Below are 17,090 nucleotides of genomic sequence, written 5' to 3' on the forward strand. Positions count from 1 at the left end.
TCATACTGTTTATATTTAGTGTGCGCATGTCTACGTTTCTTCATGATTTGTTGTTCGGATGAAGTGAGTCATTTTGATGTGTACAGCTAGATTGAAAATAATGTTGCATTTTGCAATTTGCAAATTGGCTTGTACAGTATTTTGTAACTGGGAGATGATTCCATCTGAGGAAATTCACAAGTAGGGAAAGATGGAAAGAGGCAGAACCATGTTTTTGTGTTTTCAGGTTTGAATCCCTGCTGCTAATTTTCAACTGTTGATATTAGTGTCAATGCTCTCTGTGGGGAATTGGGATACCCATAGTAAATTCCTTCTACGGGCACAGTCTGGTAATATTCAATGCCTTGATAGCCTTCTTGGCAATTTATGCTGGTTTTTTGTGCACAAATTGGGCACAACTTTTCAATAATCTGCTCAAGAAATTATAGCATAGTCTACGAGACCGCCTCTCCTGGTATGTCCCACAAAGGAACTTACGGTCTGCAAATAAAAACATCTTGAAGATCCCAGGCCACAGAGAGGTTAGGCTGGCCTCAACTAGAGCCAGGGCCTTTTCGGCCGCGGCTCCAATCTGGTGGAACGCTCTGTCACAAGAGACCAGGGCCCTGCGGGACTTGACATCTTTCCGCAGGGCCTGCAAAACAGAGCTGTTCCACCAGGCCTTTGGTCAGGGCGCAGCCTGACCCCCCTCCTCTGGCAATCTGCACAGAATTTTGCTTATTGGTTGCCATAAATTTGATTTTAATTAATTTTTATAATGAAATGTTTTTAGAATCGTTGGATTATTTTGATTGTTGTTAGCCGCCCTGAGCCCAGCTTCGGCTGGGGAGGGCGGGATATAAATAAAATTTATTATTATTATTATTAATATTATTGGAGCTCTTTCTGCATAACGTTTGATGTGTCCATACATATCTCCTTCTGGCTTCTGCCTCAGAGTGCTGTGTTCCCAGCTTGTGCTGCTGTACTTCTCAGTTGGGCCATTGCCATTTTCCATATTGTTGATGATTTGTCAGCTTTGGTCCTATTTTCCCCTTCTACATTTCTCAAAAGAGGAATACACAAAAGCTCATGGTAGTGGCTATGGTGGCATACTGAATCTTGTGGGAATATAAAGGAGTACTAGCTTTATTGCACTGTTGGTGAATGAAGAGCAGCACACTAGGGTGAAAAAGTTTCCACTGTAGTCTGTCCCCCACCTCCACCTCTACCATCCTGCTCCTGACTGGAGTGGTGGGGCCTTTGTGCCTAAACTGAATGATTAAGCTTGTGCTGGATTCATGAATCTAGGGTGAGCACCACTCTCTGTTGGCCTGTTAGATGGTCTCTTTTGTCCTGGTCCCAGCACAGGCAGGAACTGGTCTTTCCTGAAATGTGAGAGCTGGGAAAAATGAAGATGACATTATTTGTACAGAAGGAATATCATTAAACTCACTGATCATTGCCTTTCTCTATTATTTTTACTTTCTTAGCTTTTGAATTGGACTGTGTAGTTTGATATGTTGATAGCTGGTATTCAAATGGAAGAAATATGTTCCACAGCAAGGTTTAAGGAAAATATTATTAAATGCATTTGTTGATCAGGAAGTTAGAAGCCCTCTTCATCAATTGTTTAAAAAATAAAATCTTGGGACATAAAACACTTCATCAACCTTAAATCCACATCTGCAGAAACAGATGCCTCTCTTCACACTAACTTGTCTGCAAGTTTAAAATGTTTTACAATCATTTTAAAAGTTGTTAAAAACACTCACTGCATAATCGTAATACAGCAGTTCCCGCCCTCTGTTTTTAATCTGATTCTATCAATGGAGTAAAGCATGAAGGTTGATTTGGCAACTAGGTTATGGCCTCATAAACTCAATGAGCTTACTATTATCCCTTAATTTTATATATTATGTAAAAGGAGAATTCTACCCTTATTAGATTAATTGAGTTCTGTAATATTTTACAAATTAGAGAAACTATGCTAAAAAAAAGAAGGCAATCTGCATGAGTGCTGTTATTTAATTCTGCATTTGTAATAGCATTCAATAATTAGTTTTATTCTGATTTGTAAAAAAAATATTTATTTATTTATTAACCAGCTCCTTCCCTGAGGCCATCAAAGTGCTGCACACTTGGGTTCTACATGATATCAGTATTATAGAGAAAGATTCTAAACATTTATAATTTTGATTACTGGTAACTTTAAAGTTTGAAGCAACATGAACATTGACAATGGAAATAATCTATGCTTTTGAATCAGCGAGGCAGAACTTAGTAGGAGACAAACAGTAGAGCAATTAGAAAATTGAAAGGCAGAGGGCACTGCTTTCTCTTTTGTAAAAGTTTTATAGAAATGTGGAGGCTGCAGATGACATCAGTTTCTACCTTTTGCTTCTCTGTGACCTGATATAATTGCTAGCTACAGCTTGGCTGACCATTGGGGCCTGAGCTGAAGGCTCACACATTTCCCCCTCCTTCCCCTGTGCTCTCCAGCAATTTTCTTCACTTTGTTGTTTACAAAAATATTTTTTCTCTGATTGAGCTGAACAACAACAACAAAAGGTTTGCACAAATGACTGCAAACCAGAATTGGGAACCTTAGTTTTCACAAGGGGAGGAGGAAATGGGAAGTCCTTATATGTCATGGTTTGCAATTTTGTATGAAGTGAGTCAGTCTGTGGGTTAGAGGCAAAGATGCAACGGTAAGGGAAGTTGATAGGCAATGCCAATGGGCAAAGTAGGGTGTGCTGACATTTTATTGGTTACCTTGCTTTTCTAATCAAATACCAAGTCTGTCTGTCTGTCTCTCTCTCTCTCTCTCTCTCTCTCTATATATATATACACACACCCCGCCCTCCCCAGCCAAGGCCGGGCCCAGAGCGGCTATTACCCATTGCAGCATTCATAGTTAAACGCTTCCATGTACAATGCTTGGCTTGCTGTTCAGAACGTGTGTGGTTTTGTAAAATAGACATGACCAACTCCCAGCATATAATTTCTGAGTTACAGAGCAGGTAGGTTTAATAAGTATTATTTCCACTTTTCCACAATTTACATGCTTTGCCCAGTTTTTCCTGTAGAATAGTTGAGACGGAAGAAGGGAAGAAATGTATTCAGGTTATGTAATGGATATGCAAGTCTTCAGTCAGGCATTTAGTGTCGCCAGTCCCATGCTGTGGAACACTGTTCCAGCAGTCGTTCGGCAGGCATCCTTGCTTTTGACTTTCAGATATTTCTTGGAAACTTTTTATGCTGACAGACCTATGGAGTGGCATATTTTTTTTTATCTTGAGTTGCCAGTCATTTTTATGCTTATTCTGTATTGCTTTTAAAGGTTGTTACATTGATGTACACCGCCTGACATTTTGCAAGAAGGAGGTATCTAGGTGTTGTTTTTTTAAAATATATATATAAATAAGCATCTTTCACTTTCATGTAAGCAGCAGACATCACAATACAGTAACCAATAGTACTTATTACCTCTCCATTTCACTTGTTACACTATGAGTCATATGTTAAACTCCGTAAGAGTAAAATTCTTGAGTGGGGACTCAGCAACTTCCTTTCACATAAAGAATTGTTATTTGTCTAAAAGTGTTGCCATTGTGAAAAATTAACAGTTACCGTTTGGGGCAAACTGTGAATACAAAAGAGAGATTCTATCATTTAAAAAGAAGTGTGAAATTAGACTTATTAAAATTGCAGCAGTGCATATATCCTTCCCCTCTGCTTTCACAGGTTGGCTTTTTAAAGTGATTTGTTGCCTATTAACATTTGGAAAATAGGAAACTGTATAACATATTTTTTAGGAAGTGAACAAATGAATGCAGGAATCTAGAATCCTCTTCATGAATCCATCTGAAAAATATTACAGTACCCACACAATATTTTCTATATGTGTTAATGTGATCCCTTTAAAAAGTCAGCGAGTTAGCACAAAATCCTAGATTATATTTCTTGGCAGGGGAGTGTAATAAAGCTGACTATCCTTGCAGTTTTGATGTCTGCCTCATATTTTTACTGGTTCATTCCAGAATGGTATCTGCAAAAGGTTCATGCCAAGGGCTAGCATTTACATTAAAAAAAAAATAAATGCATTTAAGGTGGAACTCTATTTTACACTTGCCATGGGCTTACCACTGAGAATGGCTGGCAGGCCAGTCTCAATTCCTCCCCTTGCCCATGACATTTAGACATCTGTGTCACTTACCTACATTTTCCCACAAGCAATAAACAATAATTTAGATGTAGAACCAGGAACTGTACAGCATTATCATGTTACAGTATGAGTAAATTGGATGATGTCTAATGTTGGTCATACTCTTGAGTAGACCCATTGAAATAAATGTAACCTCAGTTTGCGGTGTGTGCTGAGTTTGACTTAGTTAGATATTACCCAGAATATCCAGTTCAACAGTGCAACTCAGAAACAAACTTCAATAGGACTTACTCCCATATACGTATTTCAACCTTAAAGTTATGGAAAGGGAGGGGGAGTAAAATGTGGGACTTGTTATCAGTGACGGTCCAGTATTCAGCTTAACATCTAATTCTGCCCTTAGACATTTTCAAATCTTTTTAGCTGCTGTATTTAAAATGATACTTATTCTTGATGTGAAAGAATTGCTATGTGTGCATATCAGTGACTTCCCAAAGGAGCTGGTTTCTAACAAGTTGTGCATGTTATAATGAAGTGTTTTGTTTGTGAATGTAAAACCAAAATAACACTTTGCTTACTCTTTTTAATATTAGGACATCCAGTTACAATTAAAAGGGAAGTTACTTCTCTTTGGAGGAAAAGAAAACTGAGTTACCTCCATGGAAGACACTCAGGATTTAAATGAACAGTCAGTAAGTAAAAAAATGTTTAAATAAACTCATTAATTTTTCCTATGTGCTGTGTTCAAAAATATTTTTCATTTTGCAGTTACAGATAGGTAGCCGCGTTGGTCTGCCATGGTCAAAACAAAATAAAAAAATTCCTTCCAGTAGCACCTTAAAGACCAACTGAGTTAGTTCTAGGTATGAGCTTTCGTGTGCATGCACACTTCTTCAGGTATCTGAAGAAGTGTGCATGCACACGAAAGCTCATACCTAGAACTAACTCAGTTGGTCTTTAAGGTGCTACTGGAAGGAATTTTTTTATTTCATTTTGCAGTATGTTGTTAGAATTGGTATGTAGCTGCGTGTTATAAAGTAGGGTAGAACTTGAAGGTCAGTGTGTAAGAAACACTGATATATGTGTAGAAAGCTCTAATGTTTGACTTGTGTGACTGTTCAGATACTATTGAAAAGTTGCCTGGAGTCACCCCCATTTCACAGTGGGAGGGGCTTCCTTCAGCCAACGAGAAGCAATGCATACTATGCTACTTGTGCAGGCAGTGCATATCTTATGGGGTAGGGAAAAGAGCTGGCTGGTCCAAAAACAGAGGGAAGCACATTGCATCACACTCAGCAACCTGATGTACCTCCCCTTAGGAAATGGGACATTTTCCCCAAAGTGTGGGTGTGGATGATGTTGGTTGATATAGTGGCCTCTGAAGTGATTTCCTGTTTCTAAATGACATGGAACCTACCAACATTCAAAAGACAAGCCTTCCCTTTTTTTCAACCTTGGGAACTGTGCCATTTGTGCCTAGATAAATTGGTGCCTGGGTAGTGACCAGGAGTGGCTGGCTTCCACTAGGACACAGGATTTGTTGAATGTGGCCCTATATCTTTAGAGGTGATCTAATGTGAATAGTGAAATATCTTGTACAGTCATACCTCAGGTTACAGATGCTTCAGGTTGTGTTTTTTTTGGTTATGGATCCGCCGAAACCCGGAAGTACCGTAACGGGTTACTTCCAGGTTTCGGGGGTTGCGCATGCGCAGAAGCGCCGAATCGCAATGTGCGCAGGTGCGCCACTGTGGGTTGTGAACGTGCATCCCGCATGGATCATGTTCGCAACCCGAGCGTCCACTGTACTTATACTTTATATGAACTGGGTTCTTGTCTTAACTGGAAGTATGAAACATTTTTATTCTGAAGTAAATTGCTCTGGTACTGTAAAAGGAACAGGATTTATTCATAATTACAGTTGTACCTTGGTTCTCGAACACCTTGGTACTCGTACATTTCAGCTCCCAAACACCCAGAAGTAAGTGTTACGGTTTTCAGATGTTTTCCGGAAGCTGAATGTCCGACGCGGCTTCCGCTTCAGTGCAGGAAGCTCCTGCAGCCAATCTTAAGCTGCTTCCTGGTTTTCAAACGTTTTTCAGAAGTCGAACGGACTTCCGGAATGGATTACGTTTGAGAACCAAGGTATGACTGTATTAATTTTGTATGGTTGTTCTCCAGTCTGACTCTTGAATGGATGAAAGCCTTCCATGATGACCACTTATGCTTAACTTTGCTCTCTTGCCCTTAAATCAATTACGCTTTTTTGAAAACTTAAAGGATCTAAGGATCTTTTTCATATGTTTAGTTACTTAAAAAGATTATATTATGTTGCATTTCCCTACAAGACACTTAATGGCATGAACACATAACCTTTGTAGCACTTCACATTTTGGAATACAGTGTTACCTCTGGATGCAAATGGGATCTATTCCGGAGCCCTGTTCGCATCCAGAAGTGAACGCAACTCGCGTTCGCGCATCTGCACAGGTCGCAATTCGCCGCTTCTGCGCATGTGTGTGACATCATTTTGACTGTGCATGCGTGAGCGGTGAAACCTGGAAGTAACGCGCTCTGTTACTTCCGGGTCGCCTCAGCGTGCAACCCAAAAATACTTATCCTGAAGCTACTTCAACCAGAGGTATGACTGTAGTAAGCAAACCATATGCCTGTGATAGAGATGTTAACTCTTTATTTTGTTTTACTTCTAAAATGTTGTTTACCATTCAGTCAACTTTTTAAAAAGAAAAATAATCTAGTGGCTAACTTCCTAGTATATTATTTCAAAAGAGGCTTTATTAGAAACTCATGTAATTTCATCCTGAAGCTTTCATATAAGGTTGCATATTTGGGTTAGTTGATTTTTAACTTAAACAATAGATTCAACTACTGTAAAATAAGAAGTTCACAGTTATATGTAGTTAAGCTTGGTTTAATTTGGTGACATGTTAAGAACAGGACATTAAAATGATGCATGCAAATTTGCTTTACTTCCATAGCAGTAGGTGAAAGGGTATATAGCCCATGTCTTGCTTTTCTTGGCCTTGCTGCTAATCCTTATCCTCCTTTCCCAACAATACAATTTCCTTTGATATTAAAGCACTACTCGTTAAATGTTAGAAGATATCCATCTTTGTTTGGGACTGTGTTGCTCCTGGAAAAGACAAAAGTGGTATCAGATTGGTTCAATATTTTGCCATACTAGCCTTGCCACTACTTCCTTCTGCAAACCAACCCTGCAGAACCATAGTAACTGCTTGCCTTGCAGCCAGGTTACACATTTGCAGCCAAGATTAAAATTCGGTCTGGAAATGGATTGGCAGTTGTTGGATAGGAATCACCTCTTTCTGGGTGAGCTCATAATCTATTGGTCTCAGAGCATTTCAAGGAAACTGAATTTGGGCAGTTTGTGGAGTCAGACTTTGGGGGTGGGGACGGGTAAAGAAAATGTGTTTGAAAGTGCTATTAGCAAAAGATGCATGACATTTCATGAATCTAATTTTTTTAAGTTCTATGTTTGCTTTGAGCATGTACTCACACATGGATTTGTCCATCTATCCAGTACTCCCAAAGTTTGACATGCTGTTTTGCCTTTAGATTGCTTGACTAATGTTTCATTGACATGCTGTGACCATGATAGCTTAGCAAATAATAAAGACAGAATTCTGAGAACTTGTTATTACCACACTATATCTAATATACCGGTATATTTGCCACTTGTCTACACCTGGATAAAAAGAAATTCTAACATAGCAACAGCTCACTCATTTTAACTGGTACCTTGACGTTTTAGGTGCTCAAGAACTAAATGATTTTTTTTTTTACTGTCTGACTAGCAGCACCTCTTCAAGGATTTGGGTTCCAGCCCCTTATAGCTGCCCCAGTACACAAATTTACTTTGAAACTGTTCCTTTAACAAAACAAAACATAACAGAACATTTTGCAGAACATTTTGTGGAAACCCTTTAAGCCAAGTTCAGGGGGTGGGGAAGGGTTATTGTATTTTAAAAAAAGCTCTTAGAGATTATGTAGTCCCCATGATAACAGGTCTCACCTTATGACCTAACACCATTTTCTGGAGCCTTGAAAAATAAAAATAAATGCTCAGTTGGGAATTTCTGCACAGTTCCCTGAGAGCAATGTATCCAAGGCAGGAAAACAGTTTTGATTTTCACATAACTTGACAGGCCTTTTAGATGAAAAGTTCTCACTTTTTAACACAAAAATTGAAACTTGCAAAAAACCAACTTCTACTTCAAATATAATAGTTAATTTAAATAGGATAACATTGCTGATTTTCTTTCTTTCTTTCTTTCTTTCTTTCTTTCTTTCTTTCTTTCAATAGCCATTTTTTTCCAGGGTGTTCTTATATATTTTAATAATACTATTAGTGTTTCCTTGGGCAATATTTCAGCCATATTGGAGGGTAGTGAAATGCCTGGTTGAAAGAGCTAGCTTTGAATGAGCCACCGTGCTGAAGTCAAGGGAGCAGAATGGAAACAGAAGTTGGTAGTTAAATTCTGTTAAACCCTATGGAACTTGTATGACCACAAAAAGAGCATGGCCCAGAACGTTTGAAGCAGGCAGGTGAAGTGTTTAAACTCAGCCTGTAAGTGCAAGTAGACATTTCTTCTTGAGAATGTAATGCCTATAGCAGTCAGTTGCTGGACAGTCAGATTGACTCTGGATGATATATGTAACAGATATCACATCTGAATTCTTGAAAACCTTTACTTCTAAAAAGCACCTTTTGCCAATCAGGAGAGAGGATGATAGTGTGTGGGCTTGGGGGAGTTAATTATCCAGCTATAGTCATATTTGCAGTGAACTTTGATACTACCATGTAACTAACAAAGTTCTTCCTTTGTTGGCCCATGCCAGTATGGCCATATTTTTTAAAGTTTTACTAAAATTCTTCTCACATGTTGGGTCCTAGTCTTCGCATGCCTTCTTTATATCTAGTTCACTTCAACAAATATTACCCTAGAGAAGGGGGAGCCAATATAGTGACCTCCAGATGTTGATGAAATCCTACGTTCATAATCTCTGACCATTGATGGCTGGCTGGGGCTGACAGGAGCTGGACTCTAAAAACATCTAGAGGGCACCATGTTGGCTACCCTTGCCTTAAGGCATCATGAAAAAAGGTTCTTTTTCCAGATTCCCATAAGCTCTTATAATAGAAGCCACAATGCAAGACCTAAAGGTCTGTGGTTTATATACTGTTCCATCTTGTATGGCAGAAATACCTCTTTGGGAAAGGAAGTATGTACACATCCTAAAACTGGCTTGCATTCAAGTTTTAGATGTATACCTCTTTGTAACACATGTGTTCAGCCTGAAATGGTAGAATAGCTGGCTAAAGATTACCAAGAAGCAGACTAATGAATAGAACCAGGAACTGCAAAAGCTTTCCCCAGTGTAATATTTCTGAAAACAAAATGCAAAGTCACTCCTTGTAGCATTTCTTCCAATTCCCTACTTTGAGAATGCTGAGAAACTAGGCAAAGCACATGAAAGAATGCTCTCTCACAGGCACTTTTTCTGCTGCCCCTTTTTCAGGCTTCTGGGAACACAGAATTTTTAATGTCATTGGCTATAGGGAACCATCTAATCTCTGTTCAAACTCCTTTAAATAATTTAATAAGTGTGAGTGATTAAGACATTAAGAATTAAAGTAACTTCAGACCAGTCCCTGATAATGAACACATGTTGTCCATATTTCAAGGTGAAGAGAAATATGGAAGAGTAAACTTTATGTGCAGTTTACTCTAGATTTGAGTAATATTAATAAAACACTAGAGTAAGTTTAGAAATGTTTTTAAATAAAATGTCATGTAACTGTGAACAAATTTGCATTGTCACAAAGTTTTATTGGGATGGTATCCCCCCACCTTTGGAACTTCCTCCCCTCAGAGATACTATGAGCACTTTGTTGTTGGTGGCATCCTCTTTGTTTCCTTCACTAGATAAAAACCTATCTATTCACTCAAGCCTTTGGTGGATATTTGTGCCTGGACTGATGCCATTTTACAGTTTTTCTCATTGTGATATGGGCTAGTATTTTAAATGTAACCTCTGGAATTACATTGCAATGAAGTGTGGATAAGAAATATTTAAAATAAATAAAGGAAGTTTATTGTTTAATAACAGGTAGCCAACTATTGTTTCAGCCAACTACCATTAGCCCAGCCAGTATGGCCAATGGTCAAGGATGAGTTTTAGTTCATCTGAAGGGCACCTCATTGGCTATCCCTGATTCCATACAAAAGCTATAATTAAATTTACTAGAAAAATGCAACCTGTGCTGCTGATAGAAGTAGTGCAGCTCATGCAACACGTTGGCGATTAATATACACAGAATAATAAATTATACATTCTTTATCAACCTTCTGAGAAAAATACAAAACATTAAACAAAGCCACAGAGCCTTGCGAACTACCCAACCTAAGATGAACTTATAATGTCTGGTTTCAATAGATTTTCAAATGCTTAATTCAGTGTTTTAGATAAGTTCATGAAGATACCAACAAAAGGTAAGTTTGGTGTTATTCACAATGCCGAGAGATGCTAGTGAAGTTGTAGATAGACGTTAATGAAGTTGTAGATGACGGGGTGCTGGCGTTTTGCACCTGTTTCGCCCTGGCAGTCCAAGTAAGCAAGAAGCCACTATTTGCCCCCAATGGGGCCCTTTTACTGGGGCTTGCAGGTAGCACACTCCCAAGATAGTTTTCCGGGCTTCTTCAGTGGTCTAATCTCAAGGTCTTGATACATATATTGATATTCACTAATAATAATTCAAACCAAATCTTATTAGAAATGGCTTAATGCACTTCTAAATGATCGATTAAATCAAAAATACATACTCGGGTTGAATGTGCTTCAGGTTGAGTACTTTCGGGTTGCGCTCCATGGCAACCCGGAAGTAACAGAGCGCGTTACTTCTGGGTTTTGCTGCTCGCGCATGTGCAGACGCTCAAAATGATGTCATGCACGGAAGCGGCAAAACGCGACCTGCGTAGACGTGCTGTCGCGTCTTACGTTCCATTCAGGATGCGAATGGGGCTCCAGAACGGATCCCATTCGCATCCCGAGATACCGCTGTACATAAAATCAAACTTACTACAGAAATTTATATATATATACTTACATCTTATAGAGAACACTCTTTCTTGGCTTAATTTACAGAAACAGATGACTAGAGCTTTAGTCCAGTGCAAGAGAAGCTTTAGGATGAAACCATGTGTAATAAAGGGAGATCTCAGTGCTGTGGATGTAGTTGGTTCCCTTCCTTCCTTCCTTTTTAAAAGTTAATTATTGGTTCTAGCATATTACTGAATGAAAAGTGTGTTTTGTTTTGTTTTGTTTTGTTTTGGGGTTTTTTTTACATAACACTTCTCATCTACTAACTGGCCTGATTACTACTGTGACTCATTGCCCTTTCCTGGTTGAGGAACAAAATCCCTGGTAGCTGGGTGCCTGAGAATGGAAATAGTGCAGCTTACTCCTACCTCAGACATCTTGCTGCAAACTGTTAAAGTTAGATGTTCACACTCTGTTAAAAGGAGAGATGACTGTGTTCATATTTCTTAAAAGGAGTTTCTCTTATGGTAGTAAAAATGGTGTTGGCAAGCGTGAGCTCTTGCGTTGTCTCTAAGGCAGGGATGGCCAATGTGGTCCCCTTCAAATGTTCTTGGACTGCAGTTCCCATCAACCTGATGGGAGTTGTAGCCACACGGCATCTAAAGGGCACCAAGTTGGCCACCCCTGGACTTAACGGTTGCTAGTTTGTGCTGCTGGCCAGTTTTCTAATTGGAATGGCAGATCATGTTGCATCTTCAGTTCAGACAAGAGGAGGAAAGGACAACCTGTGGACTGCTCTGACCTTACATTCCCAATCTCTGGTGCATCAGCAACTGATGTGGCAGCAGTTAGTTGTGATATAGGCTACAATTTGTAACTGTCCTCATTGTCAGTTTCCAGTGGGATGGACAAATCTGTTAGTTTTGGATTTGCTCAGTTTTTAAATATTTTTTCCGTCTTCAGTTCTCCACATTTCCACATCAATTTTCTTTTTTAAAAGCTCTCATGAAAATTCATCAGCATTTTAGTTTGAATTTCTCACAAGATACACATTCTTCTACGGAATTTTGCCAAATTTTTGCAAAGCAGTTTCCCTTAAAATAATGCATTTGTGTCATTTTCACTAATACATGCAGTTTATGCATACCATAGTGTAGGCCTTTTTGTGCACGTTGCGTGGTTGGAAAACTGCATTGCAAAATTTGGGAAAATGTAAATTTTATGAAATAGCTGTGTTTTAATTGCATATTGTTTTGAAAAGTGTGAATTAGGTAAGATACGGACTGAATCAAATTTTAAAATGTATGAAAACCCACTTTTTTTCTTTTTTCTTTGCTCATAGAGCAACTGGGTATACTGAAAGCTTACTGAGGGTAACCATGAGCCAATCAGTCCTTTGCATGGGGTTGTTGTGAGAAGGACAAACCAGGAAAACTGGGAGCCCTGTTCTGAAATGTAATAAATAAAATATATTCAGGAAGTTGACAAGTGCAGAAGAACATAAGGACAATAGTAGTCCCCTGTTATATGTCACCACTATCTCACATTCAGAAAAAGAGAAGGATTTTTCATAATATATCAAGTTTTAAAATTTGTCATATATCATGTTTAAAGAAACCCTTTCTGATATTGTTCATCTCTCCAGTTTAAGTTTTATGTTCCCATCTCTAAAATGGGCGGGTGTTTTCTGGAATGTATTTTTCATGCTTCGTTCCTTAATAATAAAAAGCACATCATGTGTCGCTTGACTATCTTTTTTACTTATCTGCAGTGCACATACGTTTCTTCCTTTGCTGGATATAACATTTGGATGGTATTGACTTGTGGCAGGGGGCTTGTAAGCTGCTGCTTAACCAAGCTTTCTCTCAGTTGTGGCCACCTTTGTATTACTAGTTATCTGTTTGTTGACAAATTTTAATCCTTGAATGTTTTAATATTTTTAATGTAACATTTTATTGTTCATGGTTTATGGGAAAAGATTGTAACTTATAAAATTGTTAAATAAGTACATACAATGTATGAGAGAAAGGAGGAGTGGGTGGGCATGAGACTGAGAAAGAGAGAGAGGTTATATTAAAATCTGCCTTTATTTGAATCTGGATATTTGTGTCAGGGGCTTCCAAAATAGTCATAGATTTGAACATAGGATTGGATTATTACTCTTATTTGTGTCTAGCATGAATGTGGTGAGCTGTTAAATTAACACATCTTGGATTAAATTATGAAAACTCCCTATGCCATAACTATTGCTCTGCAGTTGGCACTGTGGGTCTGAGAGAGACAGAGAAACACAGACTGCAGTGTAACCTTAAGGTTTCCTTTTCTTTCTTAGACCACCAAAGATCTATTCTTAGAATCATTCAAAGATTATTAAATCAGCTGTGCATTAATTTTAGCAGGCTGGGGATCCATATAGAATTGTGTTAGTTCTAGAGGTGTTGTTTTTTTTTAGTGCTGCCATGAATAATCCTTTTATGAGACTAAGGATGGGGTAAGCCATGCATTAACTCCCCCCCCCTTGCTGTGTTATGAAAGAACTCCTGTTGCTCTGTCCCAGCTCCTGCCAACCTAGCAGTTCAAAAGCATGCCAGTGCAAGTAGATAAATAGGTACCACTGCGGCGGGAAGGTAAACAGCGTTTCCGTGCGCTCTGGTTTCCGTCACAGTGTTCCGTTGCGCCAGAAGCAGTTTAGTCATGCTGGCCGCTTGACCCCAAAAGCTGCCTGTGGACAAATGCTGGCTCCCTTGGCCTGAAAGCGAGATGAGCATCGCAACCCCATAGTCGCCTTTGACTGGACTTAACCGTCCAGGAGTCCTTTACCTTTTTTACCTTTACCTTATGAAAGCAAGAGTGGCTAGCACTGGTGGGGCTGCATTGCTCTCCTGGCTTTCCATCACCTTGTGTTGCTGTCATTTTTTGGGAGGGAAAGTTAAAAGCAACAGAGAGCTTCCCAGTCGTGGGTGTGATGGCAGGAGGGTTGGATTGACATCCACTGTGCACATACCTGCTGAGTGCCCCACTGCCTTTCTTCTGCTCCTCTCAAAAAGCAGCAGCCACAATAACTTGGGAACCATATCCCCTGTCCACCCTCCATGAGCTTGCCTGGAGCCTGCATTTAACTTTACAGGCTCTGTTTCAGGTCCCACCATCATCTGAAATCTTGATTTAATTCTGTATTTTGCTGCTGTTTTAAACTGCACTGCATTTTGTTTGGTTATGCTTGTTGATTTTTATCTTGTTTTGTTTTATACTGAATTTATATAATACTGTATTTGAAATGGGATGGGAATACAATTGAGGAGAGTAATGTACATTGTGAAGATGCAAGAAGCAATAGTGATGATGAAAACAAACTAAGGTGGATCAGCAGTAGTTATAACTGCTATCAACAGAAATGTCGATTCTTTTAATAACTCCAAGTTATTAGTAAAAATACAATATTTTTCATCACATTGTTTTGAGAATTCTAGCATCCTGTTTCCCACAGGCAAAGCAGATGCTTATGGGAAGCCCACAAGCAGAATACAAGCAATAGATCTTGTCTGCTGTTGTCTCCCAGCAACTGGTGTTGTGAGTCCTACCACCTCTGATCCTATAGGTGCCATTTAGTCATTATGGCTTATAGTCATTGATTGCCTTATCCCCATTAATTAGGGTAAACACCACAGTGAACACAACATGAAATACAAGACTCTGAAGGGGGCATTCTATAACTGGGGAACCACAACTAAAAAGGCCCTTTATCTTGTATTACCTGCTGTATCTAATTAGACAGGGCCACTTGGATAAAAGCCTCAGATTCAGTCCTGCCTAATATGAACAGCTCATCAGAACTCCCTTTATACCTTTCATCAGCTTCTGAACAGTTTCTCTTTGCCTCTGAGGATCACAATGTGTTTTAATTTTTTAATATGAAGTTTATTGTCATGATGGAAAATGTGCGCAAAACACATAATGAATGGTTGAATAATTGCTAAACCTAATGGTGCAGTTTCCTCTTAAGCTCATAGTCCCCCCCTATCTGTGGAAGAGAGAAGCAATAGAAAGATTTGTAATTCTTGTTTAAAGAAAGATGATTACATTAGTGGTTGCCTCTGTATAACCAAATTAATTTGCTTTTGTAACTAGTGCATAACTATTATGTTGATGGCTAACAAGTCAAACTTCACAGGTTTCCTGGTAACTTTCTAGCGGGTAGCAACTTGGGTAAGACTAGTAATTATCCTGTACATGACACCAGTCAAGCTTGCAAAAATTTACCATTTGCCCGATAATAAATGTTGGAAATGTAATGAGATTGAAGGTACATTCTTTCACCTTTGGTGGACATGCCCAAGGATTAAGACATTCTGGGAGATGATTTATAATGAAATGAAAAAGGTATTCAAATATACCTTCCTGAAGAAACCAGAGGCCTTTCTCCTGGGCATGGTCGGCCAACTGGTGCCAAAGAAGGATAGAACATTTTTTATGTATGCAACAACAGCAGCAAGAATACTCATTGCAAAATATTGGAAGACACAAGATTTACCCACCCGGGAAGAATGGCAGATGAAGTTGATGGACTACATGGAATTAGCGGAAATGACTGGCAGAATCCGAGACCAGGGAGAAGAGTTGGTGGAAGAAGACTGGAAAATGTTTAAAGACTATTTACGGAAATACTGTAAAATTAATGAATGTTAGGAAAATGCTGGAATGGAGTTATATGGCTTTAGTAGAAATGTTATAAGGAATTAAGGATAAATAGATTAATAGAGTATTAAAGGGAAAATAAGGTTAGAATGTGTTAAGATAATTATAGGATTAAAAATAGAGGAAGATGGAAAGGAATTGCTGAAAAAATTAATAGAAGTGGAATACAAAAAGGGAGGTGTGAGGTCGCGGAAATAAGGGAATGAAAGATAAGATATTGAAATTATTTGTGTGTTTCAAATTGTGTTTGTTTTGTTTTGTTAGTTTAATGTTAGTGTTTTGTTAGTGTAATGTATAGTTTTTTGTTGTTTTTTTGTATTGTATTGTATGGTTTTTATTTTTTGTAGTGTTTAATTTGTTGGAAAAGGTAATAATTTTTTTTTTTAAAAAAAAGACTAGTAATTATCCTATAGAGTTACCTAGCGCTTGAATTGACAACCAATTGTATCACCAGTAAGTGATTGCTACTCAGCCTGTAACAATGTTTGCCGTCTACAAGGGAGAGCAACAATGGTGGATTCTAAGGTTTCAACTCCATCGATGGCTTGTGTTGACAGCAGTCAAACAGAAAAGCTTGAATAGTTTTTCTAGATATCTGAATCCTACTGTTAATTTAGAGCTCCCTGACTTTATTTTACAATCCTAGTTCAGGATTGCAAAAATAGTTGGTGGATTTGTGAAACATGGTAATAGAGGAAACCAAAAGATGTGGCACTCTTTTTTAAATTATGTGAATCCTGCACTTATACCCTAAGTGCTATGCTTACATAGTGGTGTGGATAATAATGCAGTGCTTTGAAGCAAGGTGGATTTTGTAGATGAGACATTTGCCCCTTCTCCAGTATGATACTCTGCTTCTATAATTCTTAATATGCATAATTTCTGGACTTCTTTAAAAAAAAAAATGTCTCTAATTGTTTAAGCATTTTAATACATTCAAGTAGGTGTTCAATCACCTGAGATATTAGTGATTCAGAAAAGTAAAATTTGCTTAGTTTTCTGTATTAGTTATGTCTACAGCATATAAAATATTTGAGTTTAGTGTTAGTGAAGCTTAAATTAATATTAAAACACATTGCGTTCTGTTTTGCCTAGAAATACAGTGGTACCTTGGGTTATACAGTGGTGCCCCGCAAGACGAACGCCTCGCAAGACGGAAAACCCG

General features: G+C 38.5%; 1 protein-coding gene across 16 annotated transcripts in view; it reads left to right on the plus strand.

Annotated features, from left to right (window-relative positions):
- EYA4 (EYA transcriptional coactivator and phosphatase 4) overlaps positions 1-17,090 on the plus strand; it is a 124,789-nt gene that overhangs the window by 10,713 nt on the left and 96,986 nt on the right. For all 16 annotated transcript variants that reach the window (XM_081855309.1, XM_081855314.1, XM_081855311.1 and 13 more), the window contains one exon: positions 4,741-4,839. In XM_081855309.1, coding sequence (XP_081711435.1) covers positions 4,807-4,839 — 33 coding nt within the window. In that variant the 5' untranslated portion in view covers positions 4,741-4,806. Of the gene's footprint in view, positions 1-4,740; positions 4,840-17,090 lie in introns of those variants that run through there.

Source organism: Podarcis erhardii, assembly GCF_964252035.2.
Source record: "Podarcis erhardii genome assembly, chromosome: 3".
In the NCBI taxonomy this organism is placed as follows: Eukaryota; Metazoa; Chordata; class Lepidosauria; order Squamata; family Lacertidae; genus Podarcis; species Podarcis erhardii.